The sequence below is a fragment of the Entelurus aequoreus genome, linkage group LG20 (genome assembly GCF_033978785.1).
Source record: "Entelurus aequoreus isolate RoL-2023_Sb linkage group LG20, RoL_Eaeq_v1.1, whole genome shotgun sequence".
NCBI classification, from domain to species: Eukaryota; Metazoa; Chordata; class Actinopteri; order Syngnathiformes; family Syngnathidae; genus Entelurus; species Entelurus aequoreus.
Genome location: NC_084750.1, coordinates 17,817,260 through 17,831,686, shown reverse-complemented (window position 1 = coordinate 17,831,686; position 14,427 = coordinate 17,817,260). Strand labels below are relative to the sequence as shown.

The 14,427-nt window shown below is 39.6% G+C and overlaps 1 protein-coding gene across 1 annotated transcript; it reads right to left on the bottom strand.

Annotated features, from left to right (window-relative positions):
• Nucleotides 1-989: 989 nt before the first annotated feature.
• On the bottom strand, nt 990-13,430 carry olah (oleoyl-ACP hydrolase). The gene is made up of 6 exons (XM_062029545.1): nt 13,206-13,430; nt 12,080-12,218; nt 11,301-11,400; nt 7,160-7,329; nt 7,003-7,085; nt 990-1,949 (listed from the first exon to the last, which is right to left on the bottom strand). Exons 1-6 carry the CDS (start codon nt 13,333-13,335, stop codon nt 1,807-1,809), a joined length of 765 nt encoding a protein of 254 aa, XP_061885529.1. The 5' UTR covers nt 13,336-13,430; the 3' UTR covers nt 990-1,806.
• Between the last annotated feature and the right edge of the window lie 997 nt (nt 13,431-14,427).

Below are 14,427 nucleotides of genomic sequence, written 5' to 3'. Positions count from 1 at the left end.
CTTTGCACTGCCTCCTGTCAAAATCGTCATGGTAACAAAGCTTTGTTTTTTACATGTAGTGCGGCACATTTCATCCATATTAGTGTCTCCTACCAGGCGCTCCTCCGTAAACGTTGCAAAACGCACATTGTTGTTGCCCAAAATTGTCGAGACATTTTTTTTTTATTTATAAAGATAACGAACAGGAAGTCAAAGGCTACAGTGTAGCGCTCAAAATAAACTCCTTTGGTATTTTCTTTATGGCACCGGTACTCCCGATAAAACACGACACTTGGAGGGCAACGTTGTTTTGATGATGACATATATTTATTAACAAATTGTTGTTTTATGTAAATAGCTCAGAACCACTGAAATGTTCAACTGTTTGGAGCTGAATGTGGATTTTCAGAATAAAAGGGGAGAAAGAGAAGATGTATAGTTACCTTTGTGTTAGTCATTGTCCAAACATACAGTAGGTTCAGTTGTCATGGTAATAGAGCAGACCTGGGCACGTTAAGGCGGCCCGTTAAGCTTTTCAATCTGGCCCGCCGGACATTCACTAATATTTTTTTTAGCTCTTTAAGATGTAAAAGTGTAGCTGCCATTATGATGTGCACTCATCTTTTTTAATGAGCGTAAGTCTTCAACTATACTAAGTATTTCAATGGCTGGAATCTGTGCTTTTTTATGATATACTAGTTACTAGGGTCATCTAATTAGTTACTATGGTGATCTAATTAGTTACTATGGTCATCTATACAGTACAGTATATTGTACAGTATATATTTATATATATATAAGAATCATTGTCTTAGAGGGCTGCCAAAAATATGTTTCTCAGTTGCAATACACGTTTCCACCACTTGTGGCAGTAATGACAATATCAAAGAAATAAATGATAAATGGGTTATACTTGTATAGCGCTTTTCTACCTTCAAGATACTCAAAGCACTTTGACACTATTTCCACATTCAGCCATTCACACACACACTGATGGCGGGGGCTGCCATGCAAGGCGCCAACCAGCAGCCATCAGGAGCAAGGGTGAAGTGTCTTGCTCAAGGACACGACGGACGTGACTCGACCAACCAAGCCAGTCTGAAGTTTCTTCAGCGCAAAAATGATGACTAAGTGTTAGTTATATTGCACTTTCATTTTATTGACAGTTTTTAAAAAAACATCAATTTACTCATAATGTATTTATTTTAGCACCGTATGTAAATTATTTTTTCACGAGTATTTATTTCAGTCATCAGCCTGACCTAAGCCTTGATAATAATCTTTGTGATTTATGGTTTCATATCATTAGACAAGTTGTATCCTGTTATACTCTAAGTAGGTTAGAAATAATTATTGAATATGATTGAAATCAAAAGTAATGTTAATATTGGAGCCTGTAGTGGGAAAGGTTAGAAAAGGGCCGTGGTCAAATTAAATAACAATAAATGACAATTTTTTTGCAAAATAAAAAAAAAAAAGTCCCATTAAAACCTGTAAATGTAGTAAATAATAGCTCTTATTTCCAAAATTGTGTACACTACTGAATTGGGGTCTTATGGCCACTTATGTGGACACTTATACTGCCATCTGGTGGTGTCAGAAGAGTATAACATACAATGGAATTTGGTAAAAATAAGAATTAGCATGTCACTAAACATGAAGTACACGTTTGTGTACTTATGGACTAAGTACATCATATGAAAAGATGATTCTTAGTTTTTATTCTAATTAGGGTCCAATAAGCCCAAATAGCTAAGAGAAATTAAAAAAAAGCATGTAAACAAACAGCTTGGGCCTTAAGAGGTTAAATCCTGGTTTCATATTTCCTCACAAGTAGTCCATTCCTGACATTTCTAGGTTTTTGGTGATGAAGTCCAAGATGATTCTTTCGTTCCTGGGATCCTTGAGGTAGAAATGAGATCCTTCAAGCATTGTGATGGTGAAATCTCCGGCTGTGATCTCTTTCCACGCTGTTGACACACAAACGATTGTTTTTCTTGACCACCCACGTAAAAAGACCAAGCATTGAGCAGTTTTGATATTTATGTGTGTAGAGCAGGGGTCACCAACGCGGTGCCCGCGGGCACCAGGTAGCCCGTAAGGACCAGATGAGTAGCCCGCTGGCCTGTTCTAAAAATAGCTCAAATAGCAGCACTTACCTGTGAGCTGCCTCTATTTTTTAAATTGTATTTATTTACTAGCAAGCTGGTCTCGCTTTGCCCGACATTTTTAATTCTAAGAGAGACAAAACTCAAATAGAATTTGAAAATCCAAGAAAATATTTTAAAGACTTGGTCTTCACTTGTTTAAATAAATTAATTAATTGTTTTACTTTGCTTCTTATAACTTTCAGAAAGACAATTTTAGAGAAAAAATACAACCTTAAAAATGATTTTAGGATTTTTAAACACATATACCTTTTTACCTTTTAAATTCCTTCCTCTTCTTTCCTGACAATTTAAATCAATGTTCAAGTAAATTTATTGTTTTTATTGTAAAGAATAATAAATACGTTTTAATTTAATTCTTCCTTTTAGCTTCTGTTTTTTCGACGAAGAATATTTGTGAAATATTTCTTCAAACTTATTATGATTAAAATACAAAAAAATTATTCTGGCAAATCTAGAAAATCTGTAGAATCAAATTTAAATCTTATTTCAAAGTCTTTTGAAATTCTTTTAAAAAATTTTGTTCTGGAAAATCTAGAAGAAATAATGATTAGTCTTTGTTAGAAATATAGCTTGGTCCAATTTGTTATATATTCTAACAAAGTGTAGATTGGATTTTAACCTATTTAAAATATGTCATCAAAATTCTAAAATTAATCTTAATCAGGAAAAATTACTAATGATGTTCCATAAATTATTTTTTAAATTTTTTCAAAAAGATTCGAATTAGCTAGTTTTTCTCTCCTTTTTTTCGGTTGAATTTTAAAGAGTCGAAATTGAAGATAAACTATGTTTCAAAATTTAATTGTCATTTTTTTCGTGTTTTCTCCTCTTTTAAACCGTTCAATTAAGTGTAAATATCATTAATTATTAATAATAACAGAGTTAAAGGTAAATTGAGCAAATTGGCTATTTCTGGCAATTTATTGAAGTGTGTATCAAACTGGTAGCCCTTCGCATTAATCAGTACCCAAGAAGTAGCTCTTGCTTTCAAAAAGGTTGGTGACCCCTGTTGTAGAGAGTGACCAAATATCAACACAACACACGTAAAAAGACCAAGCATTGAGCAGTTTTGATATTTATGTGTGTGGCGAGTGACCAAATATCAACAATTGTGTGCCATCATCACCCAGCCCAGTTCAACTCTTCCAAGCCCGAAACCTAGCGTGAACAAACATGATCCATAGGGATGGCCGTATTGACCGGGATATCGATAGTATCGATACCAAGGTGGGTATTGTATCGACTCTATACAGTGACCCCTCTATTTGCCAACTTTTCCATTTACAAACTTTTACATGGCGCCAAATGTGTCTCCGTGTGTGGACTAGAGTGCTAATCGCAAGCTGGCAACTAATGTGTCAGTCGCTCGCTGACAACGACAGCGATAATCGTTAGATGACAACTAGAGTGCTAATCGCAACCTGGCAACTAATGCGTCAGTCGCTAGCTGACAACTAGGGTGTTGTTCCCTAGCTCACAACTAGAGTGCTAATCGCAAGCTGGCAACTAACGTGTCAGTTGTTAGCTGACAACTAGGGTATTGTTTCCTAGCTGACAACTAGAGTGCCAATTGCTAGCTGACAGCTAGGGTGTTAATCCCTAGTTGACGTTCGAGCGCTAATCGCAAGCTGGCAACTAATGCGTCAGTCGCTGGCTGACAACTAGGGTGTTGTTCCCTAGCTGACAACTAGAGTGCTAATCGCAAGCTGGCAACTAATGTGTCAGTCGCTCGCTGACAACGACAGCGATAATCGTTAGATGACAACTAAAGTGCTAATCGCAAGCTGGCAACTAATGTGTCAGTCGCTTGCTGACAACGACAGCGATAATCCCTAGCTGACAACTAGAGTGCTAATCGCAAGCTGGCAACTAATGTGTCAGTCGCTCGCTGACAACGACAGCGATAATGGTTAGATGACAACTAAAGTGCTAATCGCAAGCTGGCAACTAATGTGTCAGTCGCTTGCTGACAACGACAGCGATAATCCTTAGCTGACAACTAGAGTGCTAATCGCAACCTGGCAACTAATGCGTCAGTCGCTAGCTGACAACTAGGGTGTTGTTCCCGAGCTCACAACTAGAGTGCTAATCGCAAGCTGGCAACTAACGTGTCAGTTGTTAGCTGACAACTAGGGTGTTGTTTCCTAGCTGACAACTAGAGTGCTAATCGCAAGCTGGCAACTAACGTGTCAGTCGCTCGCTGAAAACGACAGCGATAATCGTTAGCGGACGACTAGAGTGCTAATCGCTAGCTGACAGCTAGGGTGTTAATCCCTAGTTGACGTTCGAGCGCTAATCGCAAGCTGGCAACTAATGCGTCAGTCGCTGGCTGACAACTAGGGTGTTGTTCCCTAGCTGACAACTAGAGTGCTAATCGCAAGCTGGCAACTAATGTGTCAGTCGCTCGCTGACAACTAGAGTGTTGTTCCCTAGCTGACAACTAGAGTGCTAATCGCAAGCTGGCAACTAACGTGTCAGTTGTTAGCTGACAACTAGAGTGCTAAACGCAACCTGGCAACTAATGCGTCAGTCGCTAGCTGACAACTAGGGTGTTGTTCCCTAGCTCACAACTAGAGTGCTAATCGCAAGCTGGCAACTAACGTGTCAGATGTTAGCTGACAACTAGAGTGCTAATCGCAAGCTGGCAACTAACGTGTCAGTCGCTCGCTGAAAACGACAGCGATAATCGTTAGCTGACAACTAGAGTGCTAATCGCTAGCTGACAGCTAGGGTGTTAATCTCTAGTTGACGTTCGAGCGCTAATCGCAAGCTGGCAACTAATGCGTCAGTCGCTGGCTGACAACAAGGGTGTTGTTCCCTAGCTGACAACTAGAGTGCTAATCGCAAGCTGGCAACTAATGTGTCAGTCGCTTGCTGACAACTAGAGTGTTGTTCCCTAGCTGACAACTAGAGTGCTAATCGCAAGTTGGAAACTAATATGTCAGTCGCTCGCTGACAACGACAGCGATAATGGTTAGATGACAACTAGAGTGCTAATCGCAAGCTGGCAACTAATGTGTCAGTCGCTTGCTGACAACTAGAGTGTTGTTCCCTAGCTGACAAATAGAGTGCTAATCGCAAGTTGGCAACTAATATGTCAGTCGCTCGCTGACAACGACAGCGATAATGGTTAGATGACAACTAGAGTGCTAATCGCAAGCTGGCAACTAATGTGTCAGTCGCTTGCTGACAACTAGAGTGTTGTTCCCTAACTGACAACTAGAGTGCTAATCGCAAGCTGGCAACTAATGTGTCAGTCGCTTGCTGACAACTAGAGTGTTGTTCCCTAGCTGACAAATAGAGTGCTAATCGCAAGTTGGCAACTAATATGGCAGTCGCTCGCTGACAACGACAGCGATAATCGTTAGATGACAACTAGAGTGCTAATCGCAAGCTGGCAAATAATGTGTCAGTCGCTTGCTGACAACTAGAGTGTTGTTCCCTAGCTGACAACTAGAGTGCTAATCGCAAGTTGGCAACTAATATGTCAGTCGCTCGCTGACAACGACAGCGATAATGGTTAGATGACAACTAGAGTGCTAATCGCAAGTTGGCAACTAATATGTCAGTCGCTCGCTGACAACGACAGCGATAATGGTTAGATGACAACTAGAGTGCTAATCGCAAGCTGGCAACTAATGTGTCAGTCGCTTGCTGAAAACGACAGCGATAATCGTTAGCTGACAACTAGAGTGCTAATCGCTAGCTGACAGCTAGGGTGTTAATCCCTAGTTGACGTTCGAGCGCTAATCGCAAGCTGGCAACTAATGTGTCAGTCGCTGGCTGACAACTAGAGTGTTGTTCCCTAGCTGACAAGTAGAGTGCTAATCGTAAGTTGGCAACTAATGTGTCAGTCGCTCGCTGAAAACGACAGCAATAATGGTTAGCTGACAACTAGAGTGCTAATCGCTAGCTGACAGTTATGGTGTTAATCCCTAGTTGACGTTCGAGCGCTAATCGCAAGCTGGCAACTAATGCGTCAGTCGCTGGCTGACAACTAGGGTGTTGTTCCCTAGCTGACAACTAGAGTGCTAATCGCAAGCTGGCAACTAATGCGTCAGTCGCTCGCTGACAACGACAGCGATAATCGTCAGCTGACAACTAGAGTGCTAATCACTGGCTGACAAATAGGGTGTTGTTCCCTAGCTGACAACTAGAGTGCTAATCGCTAGCTGACAGCTAGGGTGTTAATCCCCAGTTGACGTTTGCGCACTAATCGTTAGCTGGCAACTAGAGTGCTAATCGCAAGCTGGCAACTAATGCGTCAGTCGCTCGCTGACAACGACAGCGATAATCGTTAGCTGACAACTAGAGTGCTAATCGCAAGCTGGCAACTAATTTGTCAGTCACTGGCTGACAACTAGGGTGTTGTTCCCTAGCTGACAACTAGAGTGCTAATCGCAAGCTGGCAACTAATGTGTCCGTCGCTCGCTTACAACGACAGCGATAATCGTTAGCTGACATCTAGAGTGCTAATCGCAAGCTGGCAACTAATATGTCAGTCGCTCGCTGACCTCAACAGCAATAATTGTTAGCTGACAACTATAGTGCTAATCGCAAGCTGGCAACTAATATGTCAGTCGCTCGCTGACCTCAACAGCAATAATTGTTAGCTGACAACTATAGTGCTAATCGCAAGCTGGCAACTAATATGTCAGTCGCTCGCTGATAATGACAGCGATATATCGTTAGCTGACAACTACAGTGCTAATCGCTAGCTGACAGCTAGGGTGTTAATCCCTAGTTGACGTTCGAGCGCTAATCGTTAGCTGACAACTAGAGTGCTAATCGCAAGCTGGCAACTAACGCGTCCAATCTAACGAAGCTACAAGATGAAGTGTGAGTGTGTCACCTTGCAAGTCGTGAGGAACATCCTCCTTGCCATCCACACACGTGATTGGACAGGACAGGAAGGGACTGACTGGTCGCACGCACCTGCAGGAAATCAAACACCAATGTAATATCAATATGTTGATGATCTTGGTAGGCAATGGGAGCTCTGCACTCACTGGTAGTTCTCCACCACGTGCAGGTCGGCCTTCAAGGCAGGAAGGAAGAGTCTCAGCACTTCCTGGTTCGCCAGCAGCTCAGGTGGAGTTCCTCCGATGGAAGTCAGCCACTCCAGGAACTGCTCGTCAGATAAGTCGCTCCTTTTGGCCGCGTTCATGCGGACCTCGGACTGGAAGTACAACTTCTATTAGACAGATGCACTCGTGGTGGGCCTAGCATGCTGAGCGCTACCTGGCAACTAGCACGCCAGTCGTTAGCTGGCAACTAATACTGCAATCCCTAGCTGACAACTACAATGCTAATCATTAGCTGGCAAATAGAGTGATGATCGCTAGTTGACAACTAACGCGCTAATTGCTAGTTGACAACTAGCATGCTGATCGCTACCTGGCAACTAGCATGGAAGTCGTTAGCTGGAAACTAATGCGTCGATCACTAGCTGACAACTACCACGACAATCACTAGCTGACAACTGAAACGCTAATCGTTAGCTGGCAACTAAAGCACTAATTGCTAGCTGAAAACTAGCATGCTGATCGCTACCTGGCAACTAGCACGCCAGTCGTTTAATGGCAACTAATGCGCCAATCACTAGCTCACAGCTGCAATTCTAATCGTTAGCTGGCAAATAGAGTGCTAATCGCTAGTTGACAACAAACACGCTAATTGCTAGCTGACAACTGGCATGCTGATCGCTACCTAGCAACTAGCACGCCAGTCGTTAGCTGGCAACTAATGTGCCAATCACTAGATGACAACTACAATGCTAATTGTAAACTGCCAAATAGAGTGCTCATCGCTAGTCGACAACTAATGAGCTAATCGCTAGCTGACAACTGGCATGCTGATCACTACCTGGCAACTAGCACGCCAGTCGTTAGTTGGCAAATAGAGTGCTAATCGCTGGTTGACAACTAATGCATTAATCGCTAGCTGACAACTAGCATGCTGATGTCTACCTTACATAAGGTGCAGATGCAGCAGACATAACAAAGTCTTACATAAGGTGCAGATGCACCACACAGAACAAAGTCTTACATAAGGTGCAGATGCACCAGACAGAACAAAGCCTTACATAAGGTGCAGATGCACCAGACAGAACAAAGTCTTACATAAGGTGCAGATGCACCACACAGAACAAAGCCTTACATAAGGTGCAGATGCACCAGACAGAACAGTCTTACATAAGGTGCAGATGCACCACACAGAACAAAGTCTTACATAAGGTGCAGATTCACCACACAGAACAAAGTCTTACATAAGGTGCAGATTCACCACACAGAACAAAGTCTTACATAAGGTGCAGATGCACCACACAGAACAAAGTCGTACATAAGGTGCAGATGCACCACACAGAACAAAGTCTTACATAAGGTGCAGATGCACCACACAGAACAAAGTCGTACATAAGGTGCAGATGCACCACACAGAACAAAGTCTTACATAAGGTGCAGATGCACCACACAGAACAAAGTCGTACATAAGGTGCAGATGCACCACACAGAACAAAGTCTTACATAAGGTGCAGATGCACCACACAGGACAAAGTCTTACATAAGGTGCAGATGCACCAGACAGGACAAAGTCTTACATAAGGTGCAGATGCACCAGACAGGACAAAGTCTTACATAAGGTGCAGATGCACCAGACAGAACAAAGTCTTACATAAGTTGCAGATGCACCACACAGAACAAAGTCTTACATAAGGTGCAGATGCACCACACAGAACAAAGTCGTACATAAGGTGCAGATGCACCACACAGAACAAAGTCTTACATAAGGTGCAGATGCACCACACAGAACAAAGTCGTACATAAGGTGCAGATGCACCACACAGAACAAAGCCTTACATAAGGTGCAGATGCACCAGACAGAACAGTCTTACATAAGGTGCAGATGCACCACACAGAACAAAGTCTTACATAAGGTGCAGATTCACCACACAGAACAAAGTCTTACATAAGGTGCAGATGCACCACACAGAACAAAGTCGTACATAAGGTGCAGATGCACCACACAGAACAAAGTCGTACATAAGGTGCAGATGCACCACACAGGACAAAGTCTTACATAAGGTGCAGATGCACCAGACAGGACAAAGTCTTACATAAGGTGCAGATGCACCACACAGGACAAAGTCTTACATAAGGTGCAGATGCACCACACAGAACAAAGTCGTACATAAGGTGCAGATGCACCACACAGAACAAAGTCTTACATAAGGTGCAGATGCACCACACAGAACAAAGTCGTACATAAGGTGCAGATGCACCACACAGAACAAAGTCGTACATAAGGTGCAGATGCACCACACAGAACAAAGTCTTACATAAGGTGCAGATGCACCACACAGAACAAAGTCGTACATAAGGTGCAGATGCACCACACAGAACAAAGTCTTACATAAGGTGCAGATGCACCACACAGGACAAAGTCTTACATAAGGTGCAGATGCACCACACAGAACAAAGCCTTACATAAGGTGCAGATGCACCACACAGGACAAAGTCTTACATAAGGTGCAGATGCACCAGACAGGACAAAGTCTTACATAAGGTGCAGATGCACCACACAGAACAAAGTCTTACATAAGGTGCAGATGCACCACACAGAACAAAGTCGTACATAAGGTGCAGATGCACCACACAGAACAAAGCCTTACATAAGGTGCAGATGCACCACACAGGACAAAGTCTTACATAAGGTGCAGATGCACCAGACAGGACAAAGTCTTACATAAGGTGCAGATGCACCACACAGAACAAAGTCTTACATAAGGTGCAGATGCACCACACAGAACAAAGTCGTACATAAGGTGCAGATGCACCACACAGAACAAAGTCTTACATAAGGTGCAGATGCACCACACAGAACAAAGTCGTACATAAGGTGCAGATGCACCAGACAGAACAAAGCCTTACATAAGGTGCAGATGCACCAGACAGGACAAAGTCTTACATAAGGTGCAGATGCACCACACAGAACAAAGTCTTACATAAGGTGCAGATGCACCACACAGAACAAAGTCTTACATAAGGTGCAGATGCACCAGACAGAACAAAGCCTTACATAAGGTGCAGATGCACCAGACAGGACAAAGTCTTACATAAGGTGCAGATGCACCACACAGAACAAAGTCTTACATAAGGTGCAGATGCACCAGACAGGACAAAGTCTTACATAAGGTGCAGATGCACCAGACAGGACAAAGTCTTACATAAGGTGCAGATGCACCACACAGAACAAAGTCTTACATAAGGTGCAGATGCACCACACAGAACAAAGTCGTACATAAGGTGCAGATGCACCACACAGAACAAAGTCTTACATAAGGTGCAGATGCACCACACAGAACAAAGTCGTACATAAGGTGCAGATGCACCACACAGAACAAAGTCTTACATAAGGTGCAGATGCACCACACAGAACAAAGTCGTACATAAGGTGCAGATGCACCACACAGAACAAAGCCTTACATAAGGTGCAGATGCACCAGACAGAACAGTCTTACATAAGGTGCAGATGCACCACACAGAACAAAGTCTTACATAAGGTGCAGATTCACCACACAGAACAAAGTCTTACATAAGGTGCAGATCCACCACACAGAACAAAGTCTTACATAAGGTGCAGATGCACCACAGAGAACAAAGTCGTACATAAGGTGCAGATGCACCACACAGAACAAAGTCGTACATAAGGTGCAGATGCACCACACAGAACAAAGTCTTACATAAGGTGCAGATGCACCACACAGAACAAAGTCGTACATAAGGTGCAGATGCACCACACAGAACAAAGTCTTACATAAGGTGCAGATGCACCACACAGGACAAAGTCTTACATAAGGTGCAGATGCACCACACAGAACAAAGCCTTACATAAGGTGCAGATGCACCACACAGGACAAAGTCTTACATAAGGTGCAGATGCACCAGACAGGACAAAGTCTTACATAAGGTGCAGATGCACCACACAGAACAAAGTCTTACATAAGGTGCAGATGCACCACACAGAACAAAGTCTTACATAAGGTGCAGATGCACCATACAGAACAAAGTCTTACATAAGGTGCAGATGCACCACACAGAACAAAGTCTTACATAAGGTGCAGATGCACCACACAGAACAAAGTCTTACATAAGGTGCAGATGCACCAGACAGGAAGATGTGAACCGGCTCAATGTTGTGGGTTTTCTTCAGTGCCTCTGCAACAGCGTAGCTTGTGTAAGCACCGAAACTGCAATGGGAAAAGTCCACATTATAAGTGGAAGCAGATATTGATGTTGTACTTATTTGACATACTGATGTTGTACTTATTTGACATACTGATATTGTACTTATTTGACATACTGCTGTTGTACTTATTTGACATACTGCTGTTGTACTTATTTGACATACTGCTGTTGTACTTATTTGACATACTGGTGTTGTACTTATTTGACATACTGCTGTTGTACTTATTTGACATACTGCTGTTGTACTTATTTGACATACTGGTGTTGTACTTATTTGACATACTGCTGTTGTACTTATTTGACATACTGCTGTTGTACTTATTTGACATACTGGTGTTGTACTTATTTGACATACTGGTGTTGTACTTATTTGACATACTGCTGTTGTACTTATTTGACATACTGCTGTTGTACTTATTTGACATACTGCTGTTGTACTTATTTGACATACTGCTGTTGTACTTATTTGACATACTGGTGTTGTACTTATTTGACATACTGCTGTTGTACTTATTTGACATACTGCTGTTGTACTTATTTGACATACTGCTGTTGTACTTATTTGACATACTGGTGTTGTACTTATTTGACATACTGCTGTTGTACTTATTTGACATACTGCTGTTGTACTTATTTGACATACTGCTGTTGTACTTATTTGACACGCTACTTTTGTTGTACCTGTGGCCAAAAAGAGCAAATGGCTTCTCTTTCAAAAGTGGCAACAAGACATGAAGAAGCTCGTCCACAATCTGTTGCATGTTTTCAAAGAAAGGCTCCTTGGCTCGACTTTCCCGCCCTGGAAGTTTGACAGCAAGCACTGAAAGCAACAAATTGGCAATAAAAGTTAATTCAAATGTTGTTATTACCCATACAAACTGTACTGTATGTTTGTTTTTTTAAATCTATTTTTTTTGTCCTGTTGTTGGATTACATCTGTATATATATACTGTATATATATACAGATGTGTATAATTATATGTATGTATACATATTACATACATTTGTATATGTATACCTACATACATGCAAAAATATGTGTGTATAATTGTTATATGCATATATGTATGTATATATACATATATATATATATGTATATGTATATACATATTATAGTTATATGTATGTATATATATTTATATATGTATATATACATATTACATACAATTATAGATATGTATATACATGTGTATAATTATATGTATACATGTATGTACATATACATATATATTACATAGTTATATCTGTATATATAGACATATATGTAAAAATACATGTGTGTATAATTGTTATATGTATATATATGTATATACATATTACAAATAATATATATAGTATATATACATATTACATACAGCATTCAGTTATATATATATATACATATATATATATATATATATATATATATATATACATATATATATATATATATATATATATATATATATATATATATATATATATATATATATATATATATATATATATATATATATATATATTTATATTGAAGGAAACAATAAAGTACTGTCTATCTATCTATCGAAAAGTGTATTTTAAATGGTTTAAAAAAACGTTATTAATGCACCAGTTATGAAAATATTTAATTTGTAATTGCTACTTCGCGGATGTGTTTATCGCGTTCATGCCTGGAACCAATTAACCGCGATAAACGCGGGACGACTGTAGTTTCTAGGTATTGGGATTGATACCGACATTTATATTATCACCCACCTCTACCGCACAGGAACGGGGATTTTTTTCAGTGAAATATATTATTATAAGATGAGGATAATGTAATGGCTACCTTCTATGGAGTTATTAAGGACGTTCCCCCAGCGTGCATAATGTATGGAGCCTCCGCCTGCCCAGGGGAAACAAATCAACCTGGCCACAGCATCCGGCCTCTTCCTAAAACAACTGATCAGCTTTTCCATCCCGACTTTTTGTACAAAATATTTATAATCAACAAAGTTAAAAAGGAAAGTCTTATCTGATTCACAATAACAACATTGCACTTCCGGGATTTTCTTCTTCTACGGTGGTTTGTACTGTGGCCACTAGGGACATCTACAGGGCAGAGGGGGAATGACACTTCAATAATACTCACATGGCGCTGTCATAGACTTCCAGTAGTCGTGTCCCTAAAGACAAGTACGCATGCGTAATATATCATCATCCAATAAAATGAAAACAACGACAAAGTACAATGATTGTTAAAATGACTCATTAATTGAATTAGTATTATTCTGTCTTCTCATTTTTGGAATCACTTTCAATTCTTTGAGATACTATTTTTCTGCAGTGGGAGTGGGACTTACTTTTCCACAGATTTTTTTGTAATTGATAAATGTAACCAAATTTATTTCTGACTTTGCATGTTTTATTGAAGACAAACCTTGGAGTGATTAATAAATTCAGAAAAGCGCAGCAAAAAAAATAAAAAATAAAAATACAATAAAAAAATAAATAAAATAAAATAAATAAAAACATTGATAAATTTAAAAAAAAATATATATATATATATATATATATATATATATATATATATATATATATATATATATATATATATATATATATATATACATACATATATATATATATATATATATATATATATATATATATATATATATATATATATATATATATATATATATATATATATATATATATATATATATATATATATATATATATATATATATATATATCATCATTGGGGTGTTTAAAGGAAAAAGTAAATATAATATAATTTTCCAGGCCAAACCAAAAAGTGGGTAGTAAGTGACGTAATTACAACTTTTGGTATTTCATGACGGAGTTTATTTAATTTTTTTTGTGATTTTTATAAACCTTTATTTATAATATGCAACATTTAGATACAAGCAAAGAAATAATATTAATAATCAAAACAAGTACAGAAACAGTACAAAAACAGTACAAAACAGCGCCAGGGGGTTGTAAACTCAATAATTTTTATTTTTTTTAAAATTGAAACTTTTATTAGTAGATTGCACAGTACA